The following is an 18,512-nucleotide window of genomic DNA, read 5'->3' on the forward strand; positions in this document are numbered from 1 at the left end:
AAGTCGCTTCAGAGTTTAATTCTAAATAGGGTAAATGCACTTTTATTTGCCAGATGATGACTTCATACGTCCTTGCTTTAAATGCGGGTTCCAATCCAGAGCTAACTATAAGTAAGCCAAGTATGACCTACTTTGTGTCTTACGTTCTTCCTCATTTTTATTAGCCGGTGACATCTACAGTCCCGATACACTAAGAGAACGCCATTTCCACTTAATAACTTTATTAAATGACAATCATCGTTTTGGCCGCATTCCACCAAGCACGATCTTACTTTATACAAGACGATAACCGTAATAAACCACATTGACTTCTGTGTTCCTATTTTGCTTAGTTATAAACCCTTATAGCATAAATCAGAGTTGTTACACCGTCTTTCTAATAACGCAATTGTGTAACTAAGAGACAATCGTCGCAACATACATACTCTTTTATTACTTTTCCATGAAAGAATCTCAATAAATTTTCTTTTAAAAGCTTTTGGTTATTTTCCATGATCTAATGATGTTCATTGTAATAATATTACTTTTTAATCCATTGTAGGATTTAAATTATATCTTGATATCATTTTTAACGATTATTCGATCAATTAATCCCATTTTTTTTTTTTTATTTTTATCTTCAACTCCATTTTGTTATATTCATTATTAATATTACTATTGTATTCCTATTATTTAAATTATAATATTTCCATTATAAATATATACATATATATATATATATATATATATATATATATATATATTTATATATAATACATATACACACGTGTATGCATAAAATTTATTCAATCAAATATTGCATTTTTTATTTTTATCTTCTGCCCCTTAGATCGACTATTATTAAATTTTCCTAAAAAAGAGATAGAAAAAACATTTGTAATTAATGACTTTATACTTCAACGTTTATGTTAATAATGTGTCATCTTACGAGCGTACTGCATCAGAGATTGCTTGCGAGATGGCTGCATCAGATGTGCCCTGATGGAAAACACAGATCTTATCGGTCTTATTACTACCGGTCTTACATCACACGTTTGTTGTTTTAGTAATTATATCTAAAACACTCATCCACCCATTCACATACACATAAATACTTTCTTCTAATATATTGATATTATTAAAAGTACATCATTATTATACAATTATATTACACAATACTCGATTCGTTTGTTTTAATATAATCAATTTATTTGCCAAAAAAAAATTCAAACTTATACATATTCTACATGAGATGTTCTCATCTCATCTTTCTCTCTCTTTCTTTTTTTCTTTTTCTCTCTGCTTATATTTTAATATTTTATAATTTGATAACACGTTCGCGCTGATATCAATACCAACAAAATAATGTCATATATTATTTGTACTCAATACTGAATCAAATAGAGAAACACACTTATATTATTGTTTTATGAAAGTTATATCATATATCATATAAAAGAAAAAAAAAAAAGAAAAAGAAACCAACAAAATAGGTCATTAAAAATAGAACATATTTATAAAAAATCTAACTTTTCATCAATGAGCATGAAGATATAATACAATGAACTGTAACAATTTTACCTTCTTTTTTTTCTTTTCTTTCTTTCTTTCTTTCTTTTTTTTTTTTTTTGTTCATATACAACCCATCACCTTATTTCTTTTTCCGAGTTAGAAATTATAAATTATTGCCTTATGTGAAACACGTCATCCGCACGCGTTAAAGTTGTAAAAAAATATTATCGTAATAGGATACCTAAGAAATTTAGTTCGGTTATCCTCAAATATTAATGCGTTACAATCAAAGTTTGATTAAATCTGCATTATAAATTTATCTTACTTCAACGAAATGATATTAATCTTCATGATTTCTTTAGAGATATCATGATACCTAATCTATAAATTCCTAGTCATATTCACACCGTCTATATATATGTATAATATTTTTAATCGAATATGTGTTACCTTATAAAATATTGTTATTTTAAATAAAATCGTAGTATGTGAAAAAAAGAAAAAAAAATAGGAAACAAAAAAAAAGAGAATAAGATCTGGTCTATATTAAAAAAAAAAAAAAAAAAAAAAAAAAATCTTGGAGACTAATTAATATGCGTAGGAAACGTTGTTAAATCGAGAGTTAAAACTTTACTTTCCAAACATTCTCCAACCTGAAATAAAAAGTATAAAATGAAATATGAGATATGTAAAAAAATTTTTATGTTTGTTTATTAATGTTTTTTTTTCTATATTTTATTTTATACTAGGCTACTATATAGCTTAGAAAGATTATATAGTAATCTTTGCAGGGAATGTAATATACAATTTTTAACATTTATATATATAATATATATATAAATATATATACATCATGGTAATTATGTATAATATTATTACATATATTATGTATATAATATATATATCATGTAAATAAATAAATAAATATTGTTAATTACGGAAGTGTGATAAAAACTTACATCTGGACAGATTCCTATAAGCGCATCTGCATGCGAATAAAATTCTTCTTTCAACGATATAACAATAGTTTGAAGAGAGCTAGTTTTATCTCGAATGTAACTCGCTACTTTTCCGATATTAGTGTTATCTAACGCTGCATCGATTTCATCCAAAACGAAGAAAGGTGCTGGCTGAAAGCTAGTAAAAAAAAAAAAGATGGAAAAAAAATAAAAAATAAAAAAAATTAAATAAAAAAATAAAAATAAAAGATTTATCCAAATTCCTAAGTACTCTCATACTTGTAATAAAATATTAATAAGTTTACCTATGAATTGCAAATAACAAAGCCAATGCAGCTACAGTTTTCTCTCCACCGGAAAGATTAGACATTGGTTGAAATCGTTTACCAGGTGCCACGCAATTATAATTAATTCCATCGAGATAAGGCTCTTCTGGATTTTCCGGTCCAAGAAACGCTTGAGCCGATTGATTTTTTGCTAAACTCTGTAATGATTTTAATGCAAAGATCATTTAATAAATCCAACAATTCAATTATACATATATATATATATATATATATATATATATATATATATATATTAATTTTAAATATTAACAAACCTTATAAATAGGATCTATTTCGTTAGCTACATGTTCAAAACACGCCATGAATCTATCATGTCGTTCTTTTTTTACTTTCTCAAATTGAGTTTTTGCTTTCTTTGCTTTTTTACGTGATTGTTCAAATTCCTCGTTTGTTTCTTGTAACTTTTCCTTTGCAAGATACAATTTTTGTATAGCCTAAAAAATATAAACATGTATAAATATATATATATATTTTTTTATATTTAATTATATTATATCTTTGTATGTGTTACCTTCATATTTGGCGCTTGTATTCGTTGAATTGTACTTTGTAAATCAGTAATTGTCCTTGTTAATTTATCTGTAGTTTTTTTCGTATCCTCTTCTTCAATATCTTTCAAATTTTCAGGTAAAAGAGCATAATCAATAGTGATTCGTCTTTCACGTTCATATTGTTGCTGTGTACTTAAAGATGAATCAGTAATGGTGTCACTGGCATTAGTTGTACTAGCTTCTCCGGCAATGTCCTCCATATTTCCATGAAGCATTGGAATTGCTATATCTTCCATCTTAATAAGACCAATGAATATATAAAAAATTATTAGAAATCAATATTATTTTTCAAATAATTACGATTACGAACCTTGCACTGCATTAGAATAGCATGACGTTCTGCTTTTTTTTGTTCTATTTTTGCTTCAATAGAATTTAATTGCTTTTGGGCTGATTGAATATCCTTAGCAATAGTACCCACTTCGCGTCGAGCTTTACCTATTTCATCCTCTTTCTGATCGACTTCCATTTTCTTAGCATTGCGTGCAGATTTAAGTTGTTCCATTTGTGTTTCATCGTGATCTATCTCAGCTTTTTGATTAGACTCAGTTTGTCTTGCAGATTCTAATTTATCTTCGGCATCCTGTACAGCACGTTCCCATCTCAGAACATTACCTGAATTATATTAAATATATATTAATTTTCATATTAATTATATAGACATTACAAATATTTTCTTTTTTTTTTCATATTACAAAATAAATCCATACTTTCTGTATCACGTTGTTTTTCAAAATCCAATTGATTATATATACGATTACATTGATTCTCAAATTCCATTCGTTTCTTCGCCCTTTCCTGTTGCGATCTATTATAAATAAATAAAATGTTATAACATTATTTAATTGCAAATGAAGTATCATAAATATATATATATATATATATATATATATATATATATATATCATAATATTGTATTTATATGTATATATAAAAACCTTAATTCTCTTTCTTCATACTGACGTATGTTAGAAACACCAATTTGTTCGCAAAAGCTTGCAAATACGTCATCTTCAACATTATTCATTTTTTCTTTAATATTTTGTATTTCTTGATCTCTTTCAGCCATTGTCTTTTCAATTGCAGCTATTGTAGGCTGTGTAATGAAATAAATAAATAAATATATATATATATATATCTGTAATATTATTTATTAAAAAAAAAAATTAATAAAAAAAAAGTAATGTAAGATTTGTACTTACACCAAACATATTTAAATCACTTTGCAAACTTTCCAATTCAGATTCGTGTTCGGCAATTTGTTTTTTCTATAAAACAAAAATTATGTAATAATTAAAAATAAAAGATTATAATTACAAATACTTAAGTATTAAATGTACTAATACATACAGTCGCTGTTAAATCACTTTTGTTGTATTTTAAGCGAGTTTCAAGGCCACGAATTTGGGATTCAACAGTATTTAATTCGGATTCTTTGCGAGACTTCTTTAATGATTCTCTGAGTTCTTCTGTTAATTTTTCCTATAATAAAATGTACACATAAGATCTAATAACGTTTTATATATATATATATAAATATTGATAAAATGCAACAATACCTTTTGTGCCTTCAACTGCGACATCTGCTTCTCATCCCATCTCTTTGCTTTTTTAGCTAAGTCGAGACTACCACCAGAAATGATTCCAGCTTTTTGATAAAATGTTCCATCTAATGCAACGCACTACAAATAAATCGGAAATTTTGTTTATATCATAAAAAGTATGTCTATGTAAAACGTATAAATACTTACATCATATCTAGCCTTTTTATCCATTTCATAAGCAACTTTATTAGCATCTTCAGGAGTTTCACAAACAAGAGCATTATTTGTAGCAAATAATACAGCTCTATCGATATCCTTTGGTGAAAAATGTAATACATCATACAACAGTTTCACATTTTTAGGTTCCTGAATATTGCTAAAAGTATTAATGTTCTATATTAAATTATTGTTTGTAATATTGAAAATAAATTTAATAGAAAATTCCAAATTTACCGAAGTCGTTCCTTCAGTGGTTTAGCTTGAATATAATCAAGTGGTAAAAACGTCTCTGGTTCCAAATATTGTTCTTTGAGATACTGAATACATTGTCTGGCAGTTTTTTCAGTATCTACAACAATAGCTTCCATATATTTACCAAGAACCTTTGTAATGGCAACATTGTAACGTTTATGGATCGGCTCGCACATATTATACATTCGGTCATACTGCAAAGGTCACAAAAATTAGACTTCCATAAGTATCATTCAGTTGAATATAATACTAAAAAAAAAAAAAGAAAGAAAGAAAAAGAAAAAAGAATAATTTATTTTCATACCACTCCAGGAAATAAACGTTTAAAGTTTTCTACAATTTCGGTCTTTTTCTTAGTTCTAGACACTTCGTGTTTGTCAACCTTTGCATCACCTAATTGTTCCGAAATACTCTCTAATTCTCTTTGCAAATTTTGTATTTTATCCTTAGATGTACCGACATCCGATTGTAAATCAGCTCTAAGCTTCTTTTGATCTTCCAATGCAGCTTCAGAGGTTCGAATGTGTTCTTCTAATTTTTCTACTCTTTTTAAAGCCTCATCACGCATATGACCTTTTTGCTTATGTTTATTCTCTATTTCAGTTTTCTTTCTACCCTCGTTATCGAGTCTATCTTGATCAGATTTCTGTTCTCGATTAATGGAATCAAGAAGTTGTAAATATCTTGCGGATTGCTTGCCTGCTTCTTCTTTCAAACGATTATATTCGCGAACCTAAAAATATCAATACGTTTTTTTTTTGTTTTCTTGAAGTTGTTATATTATTAATTTTTTTTTATTTGTATAATAAGTATATAAATACCTGTTCGTCTTCAAGCTGCACATCTCTTCCCTGTAGCTGCGACTGTCCAGCTATACTTGCTTCGTAAGCAGCTTTAGCTTCTTCGACTTGTCGAAGTTCTTCTTGGAGTTCATGTATATCTTTCTTATGAGCTTCGTCGGCGATACGTGCCTGAGCCAAAGATTTTCTAGCCGATTCCACTTTCTTCTGCATATGTGCTACGCGTTCTTTTGCTTTGATAAATGTAGGTCTCTTCTTTGTAATTTCTACTTCCACTTCTCTAATGTCTTGTTCTATTTTTGCAAGATCGCGACCCAATTTGCCAGCTTCTTTTTTCTTTTCTTTCAGTAATTCCTCCGCCTTCTCTTTCTTCTTTTCGATTTTCTCTATCTCATGTTGTTTCTTTTTTTGTGCTACTTCCAAATTTTCAATGCTTTTTTCATTATGAAAAAGGCGAAATAATTGCAATTCGACTTGTTTTTCTATCTAAAATTATAAATTTAATAAAGAATTAAAGATGATAAATAATAGTTAACGAACAACATACGATACAACGACGTACATATTCCTCCTTAAGACGTTGGTATTTTTCTGCTTCTTCTTTTTCTAACTTAGCCTCTTTTCTTTCTGCAGCAATGCCTTTCTTTTTTTGATATGAAAATTGGGTTTCTTCTTCGGCTTTCAACATTTCTGTTCGCAATCTAAGATGTATAGACTTATATGATTATACTATATACGCAAAGAAATCGAAAATATAATAAATAACGATTAACGTAATAATACACTTACCTTTCGTACTCTGCCTTTAAAGCACCAGAATTACTAATTTCTTCAAATAGTGCAGTTCGTTCCTTTGGGTTTTTCATAGCTATTGATTCAACGGCACCTTGAAACACTAAAAAGTTTTTAGCTTTTACATTAATTCCTAATTGTTCCAATTCATTGAGATAAACTTGACTTGTGACGACCTATTATAAACAGAAAATAATAAATCAAAATTCTATATTCTAATCAAGTAAGAATAATTTGTGTTAAGCATTTTTCTATTTAATTTATCACTATTGAGATTTCTCACATTATTATTAATTCTATGTTCCGAAGATGACCCTTGAACAGAACGCATGAAACTTTTCTCATTGCCGTCTTCCAACTCAAATACTGCTGTTACCGATGCGCTATAACATAAACATACAACTAACTATTGTAACAATGAAAAAATATATATCTATATATATATAATAAATGTTATTGTAAATTGTTAAAGAAAATAATACCTTCGTGCTACGGGCATTCCAATTGAAGCTCCATGGATAAGTTCGCTAAATCTCTTAACGCGTAAACTACTAGTCTTTTCTCCCATAACAAAACTAATGGCGTCCATAAAATTAGATTTACCTTAAAGTCAACAGAAAGTATTAAAAATTGTCGTACAGCTGATGTATTGTCATACATTATAAAAATGTTGATATACAAAATCATAACCTACCGGATCCATTTGGTCCGACAACTGCAGTAAACGACTTTAATGGACCAATAATAAGCTTTCCTTTATACGATTTAAAGTTTTCTACTTCAATATGTTTTAAAAACGCAGGCATTTTAAAAATTATTAAAATAAATTACATGTAATATCAAAAGAGTTCAATTGGCGCCACAAAATGTTCAACACAAGCGAACATTGTTCATCAATCTGAATCAGTCCTGCCAACTTATTTGAATAATGGGACGATAATGTTTGATATTTATATAGAAACGTTATAAAGATATAGTAATCATATTCAAATTATATAAATTATAGATTTTTCCGTGTAATGATAATAATTAAGGTAATTAGAATGCGATTTATTTCTATCATATATTATTTTAATACATATAATTAAATCAATGTGCAACATAATGTCAATTAAATAATATGAATCAGTTTTATTATCCTTAATATACTTGTTGACCTATTGACCAAGAAATTCTCAGAACTTTCATTGATCTTAAACTGTCGATATTCACAGATAATAAACATTCTATTATCTATAAATAATGTACATTTTGTATTAAACTTATTTCATGAAATTTTTTCAAATAAATATATAATAGAAAATTTTATACATAATAAGAGATGTATGTATAATAAATTAATAATAAGTGTGGAAAAAGACAACCGGTGAAGCTAGTAAAAATATTACTATATAAGAATAAAAGAAACTCTTCACATTTTAAAGTTTAATATGTTCAGCTAACGAGCAAGAAAGTCCTGTATTATCTGGCTCGACGTTAAGTTCTTTTACAACGCCATCCTCGACAACCATAGAATAGCGTTTGCTTCGTTTTCCACCTAAGACTGGTAAATCAACTGAGAGTTCTAAAGCGTCTGCAAAGGCACCATTAGGATCTGCTAGCATTCGTACCTATGGATTAGAAAAGAATGAACTAAGTATTTAAACGTATACACATATAAATAATTTATAAAGAAATATAAAAAGTACAAAAAATTAGATCAAGAAAATCATAAACAAGTACCTTTCCTGATGTGCCTTGTTCCTTACCCCAGGCAGCCATAACAAAAGCATCGTTTACACTGACGCAATAAATATCATTGATTCCCTTACTTTTTAATTCATTAGCTTTTTGAACAAAACCAGGCAAATGTGTCTAGATAAACAGATAAAATTTATACAAGATGACGAATATAAAAAGAGAAAATTTATAAAGATATAAAAAATATACCTTAGAACAGCCAGGAGTGAAAGCACCAGGTACAGCAAAAACAATAATTTTTTTTCCAGCACTAAGTTTGGCTAGATTTACTTTATTTGCCGGAGTATCTTCGAAAAGATCAACAGAGGGTAACTTGCTACCAACCTAAATATTAATAATAAATAATGTAATAAATACTTTACTATTAACAATAACGTTATTGAATAAATGAACAATTCTAAATGATGTTAAAACAAACATTATTCTTTTTATCTGAAATTTAAATCTCTAACATGTATCAAATTTGATGAAACTCGTCAATAATTAATTAATTAATTAATTAATGATTCAAAAAAAAAGCCGATAAATGTATTTCATTTGGATAATAAAAATTAAAAAATAATAAAAGTCAAAAAAAAGAAAAAGAAAGGAAATTAAATGAAATTTTTTAGTAATTAGAAAAATCTTATGTCGAATGTCAATTATTTTACAATTTTATATTCCATTTCTCTCATACTCTTTATTTCTGTAATTATCGAATGAAATTTAATAGATTAACTTACAGCGATAACCATGTTTTGCAATGATAAGTGAAAATTTCGAACGAGAGAACCTAGCGATGACTTCCCGTGAACAGTAATGGCACGATTTACGAATTGATTCATCTGTTTAAATTAATATGAACAGCCGTTGGCAAAATATCACCCAGTATATCAAGATACGTATTTATCGCTCACGTCAAAAGAACGATATCTCACAAAAACACTTGACTTCTCTAATAGAAGCCGGTACAAAATGGATATGTTCTATTGCGCAATATCCTATTATATAAACATATCCAAATATTCATGAAAAAAAAGATAAATAAAAATAACAAATGATTTCTTTTATCATTCGTTTTATTTACGTAGTAATGATGAAATATATACATACATATATATATATACCAACTTATTGATATTCAATTTTTTGCTTAAGTTTACAATATTCGTTTTAAACTAAGAATTATTTATTATAAAGCCAACTACACAATCTCGTAAGTACGTATATTTTACAAAGATGGTGAACTTCGTTATTGTACGAATAACGAACATTACTCCAATTAATATTACTCGAAAAATATAATTTTTGTTTTATTTTATTTTATTTTATTTTTCGTAAATTAACTACTGTGTCTTCAAAAGAAAACGATAAAAAACATTGACATAAGGCTTTAAGTTTACCGTCAGCGCGGGAAATCTATTTAAATTGTTTTTTTAATAACGAATTAATTCAAAAGATTATTTTGGAGACAAACGAATACGGGAGTTACAAACAAAAACTTTATAAAAATTAAGGAAGACGAACTTAAAGTATATATATATTCAAAAACCTACTATACAAAGTTATTGAAGTACAGATAAAATTATAGATAATTGATATCTTAAAAATATTAATCGAAAGATTACTAAACACGACAGAATTTCGTATAAATTAATAGTTCTTCAAAATCAATAAAATTATCAGTAAGAATCAGAATAAAATTGATATAGAAAAAGAAAGAAAAATAAAAGCGAGTATCGATGATACGATTATAAGGTAGATAGACAAAAAGAAACGATAACGAACGAAAACGTAAGTTTGTTCGAAAAATCGCTTCGTATTTGTTATCAAATTAGGTATAGTATTCTATCGATGGATGGTCACGTGTTCACAGAAACAAAACACATACGGCTCAACATTTACATGAAAATCGGCAGTGTGAATTGGAGCTTCTTCTTTACTCCGCAAAGTTTCAGTGGCGCCATTATACGAAACTTCTTTTTTCGAATTTTTTCGCCAGAAAATGTCGAAAGTAATGTTCACGTCAATCGTGAGTCCAGACGAAATTCTTAATCGATTTTCATGAACAAAATCTCGTTTTAAAGATAAAGATTCAAGCGAGGATATAGCTTTTTCGAATTTTTCAAAAAGCTTTATTTTTATGCATAGACTTAATGTTTACTTTTCATCGCTCAATGCGCAATAATCCAGTGCTATATTTATATTGGCTTACCTGCTTATTTTCAAAAAACTAAGATATTTAAAATGTAAAATATAATACAGTAACCTTCTTACATTTAATTAATCGACTATTTATAATTATGATAGAGCGCATTAAGTTATTATCTAAATATTAATTTTTATGAATCTATATGTTTCTTCTCTTTTTTTTTTTAAATGTATGTGGTTGGCAATATTGCAATGTAATTAATATTTGTTTTGTATTTGTATCTTTAATTTCTTTGAGTGTGTTTATTATTTACATTTTTGTTATTGTGGTCTTTAATTTATATAGTTGGAAATAATTTACTAAAAAGTGTACAAATGAAATGTGTATTGTCAATAATTTATTATTAAAATGTCAGAAAGTTATATGACGAAAAAAAATATCGACGATGAAGAATTTCTTCTGTTACATAGTGTTGAAAAGTAAAATTATTTCTTTATTATAGCGTTTGTTATAGTTCTATTGTAATAAAATGTAAGTTGTTATTGAAATGAATATTTTTTTGCAGTGCAACGACAGAGAAAGGAAATAATGCAGCTGATTCATCAATGTTGACAAAACTTTTAAAGGAAGATGAAAGACATTCCGATATATCTCTTGAAGAATCCTTTAAAGAAGTACAAATTATTTTTTAAAGACAAGTTATAAAATATTTACAAAATAACTTATTATTAAGTGTTAATTGAATAAAAATATATATATATATGTTTTAATATCTATATTATAGGTAACCCATAAGAAAATGAAAAATGTAAAACCAATCGAAACTGGCAATGAATTTACTGTTACATCTAGGACACCATCTCGTTTATCGCATAACTTTATACAATCTTGGGTAAATACTGGTTATTTACCATATCGGACATATAACAGTGATAGTGAATATTCTGATACAGGTTCGTTGAATCAGAAACTATCTTCTTATAAAACCTGTGATATTCCTAATACTGCATCTATACACAGATCAAATGGCAAAGAGTTATGTAATAGTAGTTCGAATTGCAGTTCTGTAGATACTGCTGCATATATTTTATCAAATACAAATGTTAAAAAAAAAATAGAGACCATGGCTATTATTGTAGATAGTAAATGTTCCAGCAAAATTTCTTTTCAAAATACGTTACATGAAAATACATCCTGCGAAAAAGATGAGACATTAATTATGCATGAAAACTTAAGTAATACTGGTGTAGATTCCAATGTTTCTATGAGCAAATCTTTATTAAACATATATAATCCTAGTATGAAGCATATGAAAAATCAGAGGTCAGAAAAAAATAATGTAATGAAAGAATCAAAATTACCAATATCCCATATGACAGATACCAATGAAATTTGTGAAAATAGCAAAGAAGGAAATGATCTTAATTGTCATAATACAGAAGAATTAATACAGAATTTAATGGAAGAATCTATAGATGCTAAGAAGTCACTAAGTTTTCCTTGCGAAGGCTCCTTCAGTCATTCAAAATATTTTCGACAAAAGAAATTGTATAGCGGTAGAGATTCTCCTACTGATATCATAGTAGCACGATTTAAGGAAAATGATACGAAAGGAACGAAAAAGGATTTACATCCTGCCTTTAGAAATAGTCCACCTATTGAAGAAACACAAAAAAAGATATTGCAAAAGAAGAGGAAAACTAAATTCTGTTTAAATAATTCTATGAATAAATTTTTTGACATTAGCGAAAATGATGATAAAAATGAAGAGGTACATATCGCAAAACGTCAAAAGACTCTTACAAATATTAAAAATGATGTTCCAGTAATTTCTCAAAGTTTAGTAAATGAGAGGTTATTTATATCGTGTAATGCATTAAAAGAGCAAATTAAACGTTTTCCAACTTCTGACTATATTGATGTTGAAAGACGATTTACTAGACTTGCTGCAAGGGAAATGAATGGAGAAAAACCAGAAAGTAACGTTAATGCTCATCCAATTGTACATGATACATTACATGAAAATCTTAATCCTTATATTATTTTGGAACGTTTGTCAGAAGAAACTTTGAAATATTATACAGGGAAAGAAAATACACATATTCATATTGAAGAATTGAAGGAAGATGATCAGATTAACAATAGGGAGAAGGACACGCAGAAATCCGACTTTGAAACATTTTCAAATGCTTCAAGATGCACGATCTTTCTTCCTAGATTAGAAAATAATACAGATGTTGTTGATAGTGATGTAAGTACTATAATTATCAGTAATCGTAGGGATGTAACATCTACTGATTCTATTGAAAGTGACTCTTCGACTATTATATTAAACACTTCTTCAATTTTATTCAATCCTGATAAGATGAAAAAAAATCAATTGGATGAAAATTCAGATAACATAAAATTGAAACGATTGCAACCTGTAGTACTCCTTGAACGGCTACAAGTACAATATAACGTGCAAACTTTAAATAAAATAAAACAATCTAAAGAATCTGTTAAACATGAGAATATGAGAAGAGAGAAACACGATAGATCAAAGGAAAATTCAAAAGATATGTCTTTGTCCCTTGGACAAGGACAGTTAAGGAAACAGGTAGATCCTAATTCAAATAGCATGATTTTGGAAAAAACATTACAATCAGTTATTGTATTAGAAAAATGTATAAATCTTCAGAAAAATGGTCAGAATCAAAATCAAATGGATAATACATTAAATAATGATTCAATACATGTTACACCTTCTAAAGAAAAACAGTTAACTAAATTGAAAAATTCTGATGATAAATTGTTAAAGAAACCGATTGTTAAATTAAATCGTTTGTCACATTTGACGATTACAACGCATATAAACCATCCGTCGGAAATGTATAATAGTTTTGACGAAAGAATGAATAATAGTAATAGTAAATCAGTCGAAAGTAATGAACTTAATAAAAATCATGTAGAGATAAATAATATATCTTCAAACAATTCAAGCATAGATAGCACAGAGAAAGAAACGAAAATAAAAAGAACACACTTAAGAAAATCTAATCGTAAGAAAAGTTTGCTATCCTTTCGTACTCGTGAAAATTACTCCAATTCTTCAGATTCTGATTCGGATTCGAGTGTACCGTTTATACAATGTATTTTCAATGTTTATGCAGAACAAAATCAAAAACAATTTTCAAAGAAGCAAATCACAAAATCAAAACTTAATCCACGCACGTTAATTTATGATTCCGATGAAAGTATTTTAACACGATCTAGATCCAATTCTCTAAAAAATTTATCCATCATGAAAAATATAAACAATATATTAAATCATTCTAAAACTAAGAACATCAAAGTTAATATGACCTGTTCTAGTAATAAACAATATGGAGCTTCAACGAGTGGTATATCATCTAAAAATAATTCTGAATGGAATAACAGTATAAAGGAGAATAATAAGAAAACAGCTATTAATAGAGATAATATTCAAAGATTTACTTTCCATACAAAAGCCTATGACTCTGATTCAGATTGAAACTTAGACGAATATTAATCAATTCATCGATTAAATACAAGTTGGGGATAACGAATTAAAGAATGTTTATTCAGAAAGAAATATCATAATAATCACTTATATTAAGTATGTTAAATGTATTATTTGTAATTATGTTACTGAAATTTGTTTCTGCTATTAAAATACATTCTTTAATATTGCTACTGTGTAATAAATAAGTCGACATCAAAAGCTTTACGTAGTTGTACATAGTTACGTAGCATACAATCAAAACGAAATTATAAAGTAAGATAAGGAAAATAATATAAAGAATGAGATCGATTAGAAGAAAAAGGAAAAGAAAAATAAATAAAAATACAGACTTTGTCTCTTATCTTATTGCTACTCCTAATACATGCCTACCGGTTAATGTCAAATGGAAGATCTGAGAAACCGGTCCATTTAACGTAATCGATCTTGATCTAACACGTTTGAAACCGGCGCATTTGATTTCTTCCATGAAGTCAAAATTCAAACGACAGTTTCCAAACAACGAGGGCCATAAACCAGATCGCGTTAACAATATTTGCAACCAACGTACGATATAACCTTTTGTTTCGGGAACGTGTTCCATAAAAATATATTTTCCATTCTGAAAATAATAAATACACTCCGTTAAATTTAATACAAAGAGAAAAAAAAGAACAAAAAAGAAATTTTGTCAATAAATTAATTTTAACAAATTAATCCAAAATCACGTTTGCAAAAAAAAAAATAATTATAAATATTGAAAAATGATTTGTTTTTTATCGATCAATCCGACGCTCGGTTTTATAAATCTTAACCAATAGGAAACGTGAAAAATTTATTTTAACGTCATCCTAGACCAATCATTTTTTTTCATTTTTTTTTATATACAGAAAGGATGAATTTCATTTGACTTTTTTAATACGTTACGTTAAACAATATGAGATTATAGATATGATTGGTCGTATGGATCGACCTATCATCGATTCTTTTATCTGATTGGTCGATACGTTTACTTCCTTTAGTAAAATCTTTACAATTGTAATAACGGTTAGACAACAGTTTTGAACGTTAAATCAAATTGCGCGTCATACTCTTACCGGTGCGAGTATCCTTTTGATTTCGTCGAATGTGTTCAACGGTGATTTTATCGAACACAAAGATCTAATCGATACGACGACGTCGACGGTACCAGTTTTTATTTGTTTTAAATTGCTACCATCGCCAATTATAAGACGTTCGACATTAATGTGTCCGAATTCCAAGGAGTGATTTTCATCGTTAAGATATTCGGCTAACCTTACGTTCCAATCAACACCGATAAAGTGAGTATTGTCTGGATAAAATTGAATATTATCTCCTGCGAACATTATTTAAATTAATAAACAATTTTTCGGTGTATCGTATCGAAAAACTATACAAAATTAATTATTTTCGTATTGTTCGACTAGTGATTTGAGAACCACTAATAACGAACTTTTCACGATTATATATTATATATATATATACATATGTATATATAATACAAATGCTATCATTAATTCTTCGTAAAAAAAAAAGAAAGTTTTCAAATAATAGACCAATTAAGAAGCTATTATTATATTTTAAACAAATTATTTAATAACAATTATCATAAAATTTTATCATCAATAATTGGTTTTCTATTAATTTTTAAAATGATCATTGATTTATTACAAACTATCTATTACACACTCTATATATAGTATATAATATATATAATATATATAATATAATATATAATATATATAATATATATATATAATATATATATAAATACACACACACACACGATTATGCACCTGTTTTAACACCTATTTCGAGCAATCTAATGCATCCCATAGATCTTAATAATTCGTCATTCGATACCATAGTTCCAAGTATTTTAAATAATTCCTTTTTGTAAGGGAATGCAAGCTCCGCGAATTCCAATTCAAATCCAACGAGATATGATTTGTAAACGATCTCGCATAATTTCGTCCAATTTCGAACGATTATTAATATTAATATAAAGAGGGTTATGATTAGTTTTCCGTAGAACGTCGCAGTGTCTCTCAACCATAAATCACTGTTACTCATGACTCAAAAATATCTATGTATATAATACAAAAAAATTATTTTATATAAATTTGTCAATATATATTTCCTTTTTTAATGTAACGTAAGAACATTATAAAACACTTTTCATGCGTTCTCGAGAGAATTCAAGTATATACTGAAGAATTTTAAACATTGAACATTCGATAAGATAAAGATTACAAAGTTCGCGATAGAAATATTTATATATAATGTTCAATTTGTATCGCGTATTTTTATGAAAATACTTGATTCGTCCTATTTGAATTTTGATCGTGGCTTTTTTTTTTCTTTTTCTTTTTATTTCTCTTTTTTTTTTTTTATATTTGTCTCGCGACTTATACGTTTCTTTCGTAATAACCATACCGATACTGATATCAAGTAGATTTTACTGATAATAATGTTCTGGCGAAAAATATACAAGACTTAAGTGCATTTTTTACTTTTATTTTCTTTTTCTGTTAACTTTTTTATTTCATTTTTTTTCTTTAAATACTGAAAACTCGTTCTCAAAGTTTAAAAAAAAAATGTCGAAACGATCAAAGTTACACACATACACACACATACCATGTATATATATATTTTTTAATATTATTTTAATATTATTATTAACCATACTTTATTTATTATTATTATTAATTATAAAAATAATATATATATAGTTATAATTAATTATATTATTATATTATTATATTATCATATTATTATTAATTATAAATATAATATTTGTTTGTATTTTAATTTAGATAAATTAAAAATAATTTCGTATTTAAGTTAATTATTATTATTTAATATATTATTGTATCATTAATCATATTATCATTAATTATAAAGATAATATATCTATATGTAGAGTTATAATTAATTATATCGTTATATTATTATATTATCGTATCATTATTATATTATTATTAATTATAAATATAATATTTATTTTTAATTTGAAAATAATTTCATATTTGAAATATTATTATAATATTTAATTATATATATATTTTTTTTTGTCTATATAAAAAAAATAATTCTTTATTCGTGTGTTCGACTCACGTAGTAAAGAGAAAGGGAGATATATATAGAATGAGATTTCGCATAATTTAAATATTTTTCACTGCTCTGAGAGAGATCGAGTAGATAAAACAAGGATGCGCTTCGTGCTCGGCAATAAGCTACGTTAAGGAGAGTTCTATACTCTTCAAAATTTTCACCTTTCACGCGTTTAAAACGATAATCTTTTGCTGAACTAGCATTTCCCGAGGGCGTTCAACAACTTCACTTTGAAAAGAGTTACCGCGCGCAATACAGAGGAAAGAAGAAAGAAGGAAAAAAAAGGGGGAAAAGAAAAAAAAAGAAAGAAAGGAAAAAAGAACAAATCTTAGAAAAAAGAAACACGACCCGATTTGTCACCCCATTAAAACGTTTTAATTAGATCGTTTCGTAGAATTGTTTTTTGAAATTAAAAAAAAAAAAGAAAAAAGAAAAAAGAGAAGAAGAATAAAAAAGAAAACGCGGAAAAAATAATAATTATTTTCCTGCGAATTTTCGTTTCGCAGTTACGGCAGATGCGCGATGATCGTTAGATCGTTAGATCGTTAATGATCTTTTTGTATGTACCTACGTGTTTCTCTTTCTCTCTCTCTCTCTCTCTCTCTCTCTCTCTCTCTCTCTCTCTCGTTTTTTTTTTCTTTTTTTTTTGCTATTAAAAGAAACGGACACACAGGGGAGAGACGAACGATTACGCAAAGTGTGACGGCATTTAGTCGGACTAATTGCGCGCGGCGACTTTTGTAGTAGTCGTGTAGGGGTTGTGTCGAGGGGTTGGGGTGAAAAGTGCGACACATGTGACGTTGCGTTAACACGCAATACATCGCCTTATTACACATAGTAAGTAATCTACACGAACGACATATGTTTCATCTTCATCTATAGTTCGAGATATATTCTGATCTGATATCTATTTACATGTTACACCATATATGTGTGTGTGTGTGTATTCATGTATATATGTATAATTACGTATATAATATATGCAAAATTAATTTAACTCTTTTAATACAATTTGTGATACGTAAATATCACGTTTTATCTTTGTCTTT

General features: G+C 27.5%; 4 protein-coding genes and 1 long non-coding RNA gene across 8 annotated transcripts in view; 2 read left to right on the forward strand and 3 right to left on the reverse strand.

Annotated features, from left to right (window-relative positions):
* Positions 1-1,166: 1,166 nt before the first annotated feature.
* Positions 1,167-7,863, reverse strand: LOC127072079 (structural maintenance of chromosomes protein 1A). Its single transcript, XM_051012174.1, has 20 exons — positions 7,650-7,863; positions 7,438-7,558; positions 7,239-7,338; positions 6,953-7,131; positions 6,726-6,864; positions 6,185-6,649; positions 5,668-6,096; positions 5,346-5,557; positions 5,100-5,268; positions 4,908-5,030; positions 4,699-4,830; positions 4,551-4,616; positions 4,287-4,444; positions 4,059-4,156; positions 3,659-3,963; positions 3,309-3,584; positions 3,052-3,231; positions 2,756-2,934; positions 2,451-2,628; positions 1,167-2,144 (listed from the first exon to the last, which is right to left on the reverse strand). The coding sequence occupies exons 1-20, from the start codon at positions 7,759-7,761 to the stop codon at positions 2,076-2,078; spliced, it is 3,690 nt and encodes a 1,229-aa protein (XP_050868131.1). The 5' UTR covers positions 7,762-7,863; the 3' UTR covers positions 1,167-2,075.
* Positions 7,864-7,990: 127 nt separating this feature from the next.
* Positions 7,991-9,727, reverse strand: LOC127072095 (peroxiredoxin-5, mitochondrial). The gene is made up of 4 exons (XM_051012223.1): positions 9,418-9,727; positions 8,885-9,019; positions 8,678-8,809; positions 7,991-8,565 (listed from the first exon to the last, which is right to left on the reverse strand). The coding sequence occupies exons 1-4, from the start codon at positions 9,517-9,519 to the stop codon at positions 8,374-8,376; spliced, it is 561 nt and encodes a 186-aa protein (XP_050868180.1). The 5' UTR covers positions 9,520-9,727; the 3' UTR covers positions 7,991-8,373.
* Positions 9,728-10,594: 867 nt separating this feature from the next.
* Positions 10,595-14,680, forward strand: LOC127072080 (uncharacterized). 4 transcript variants are annotated; one of them, XM_051012176.1, is made up of 3 exons: positions 10,595-10,706; positions 11,392-11,500; positions 11,611-14,680. In XM_051012176.1, exons 2-3 carry the CDS (start codon positions 11,432-11,434, stop codon positions 14,338-14,340), a joined length of 2,799 nt encoding a protein of 932 aa, XP_050868133.1. In that variant the 5' UTR covers positions 10,595-10,706; positions 11,392-11,431; the 3' UTR covers positions 14,341-14,680. The 4 variants fall into 4 exon arrangements, with proteins under 4 accessions (XP_050868133.1, XP_050868132.1, XP_050868134.1 ...); XM_051012175.1 differs by lacking the exon at positions 10,595-10,706 and adding an exon at positions 10,717-11,305; XM_051012177.1 differs by lacking the exon at positions 10,595-10,706 and having other exon boundaries at positions 11,392-11,524.
* A 9-nt stretch (positions 14,681-14,689) lies between these two features.
* Positions 14,690-16,536, reverse strand: LOC127072093 (putative methyltransferase-like protein 7A). The gene is made up of 3 exons (XM_051012218.1): positions 16,146-16,536; positions 15,426-15,685; positions 14,690-14,950 (listed from the first exon to the last, which is right to left on the reverse strand). Exons 1-3 carry the CDS (start codon positions 16,420-16,422, stop codon positions 14,690-14,692), a joined length of 798 nt encoding a protein of 265 aa, XP_050868175.1. The 5' UTR covers positions 16,423-16,536.
* The window catches only part of LOC127072098 (uncharacterized), a 156,487-nt gene continuing 153,515 nt past the window's right edge, over positions 15,541-18,512 (forward strand). Inside the window, exon 1 of the long non-coding RNA XR_007785312.1 lies at positions 15,541-15,650. This is a non-coding gene — a long non-coding RNA (uncharacterized LOC127072098). The remainder of the gene's footprint in view (positions 15,651-18,512) is intronic.

The sequence above is a fragment of the Vespula vulgaris genome, chromosome 24 (assembly GCF_905475345.1).
Source record: "Vespula vulgaris chromosome 24, iyVesVulg1.1, whole genome shotgun sequence".
Classification (NCBI taxonomy): domain Eukaryota; kingdom Metazoa; phylum Arthropoda; class Insecta; order Hymenoptera; family Vespidae; genus Vespula; species Vespula vulgaris.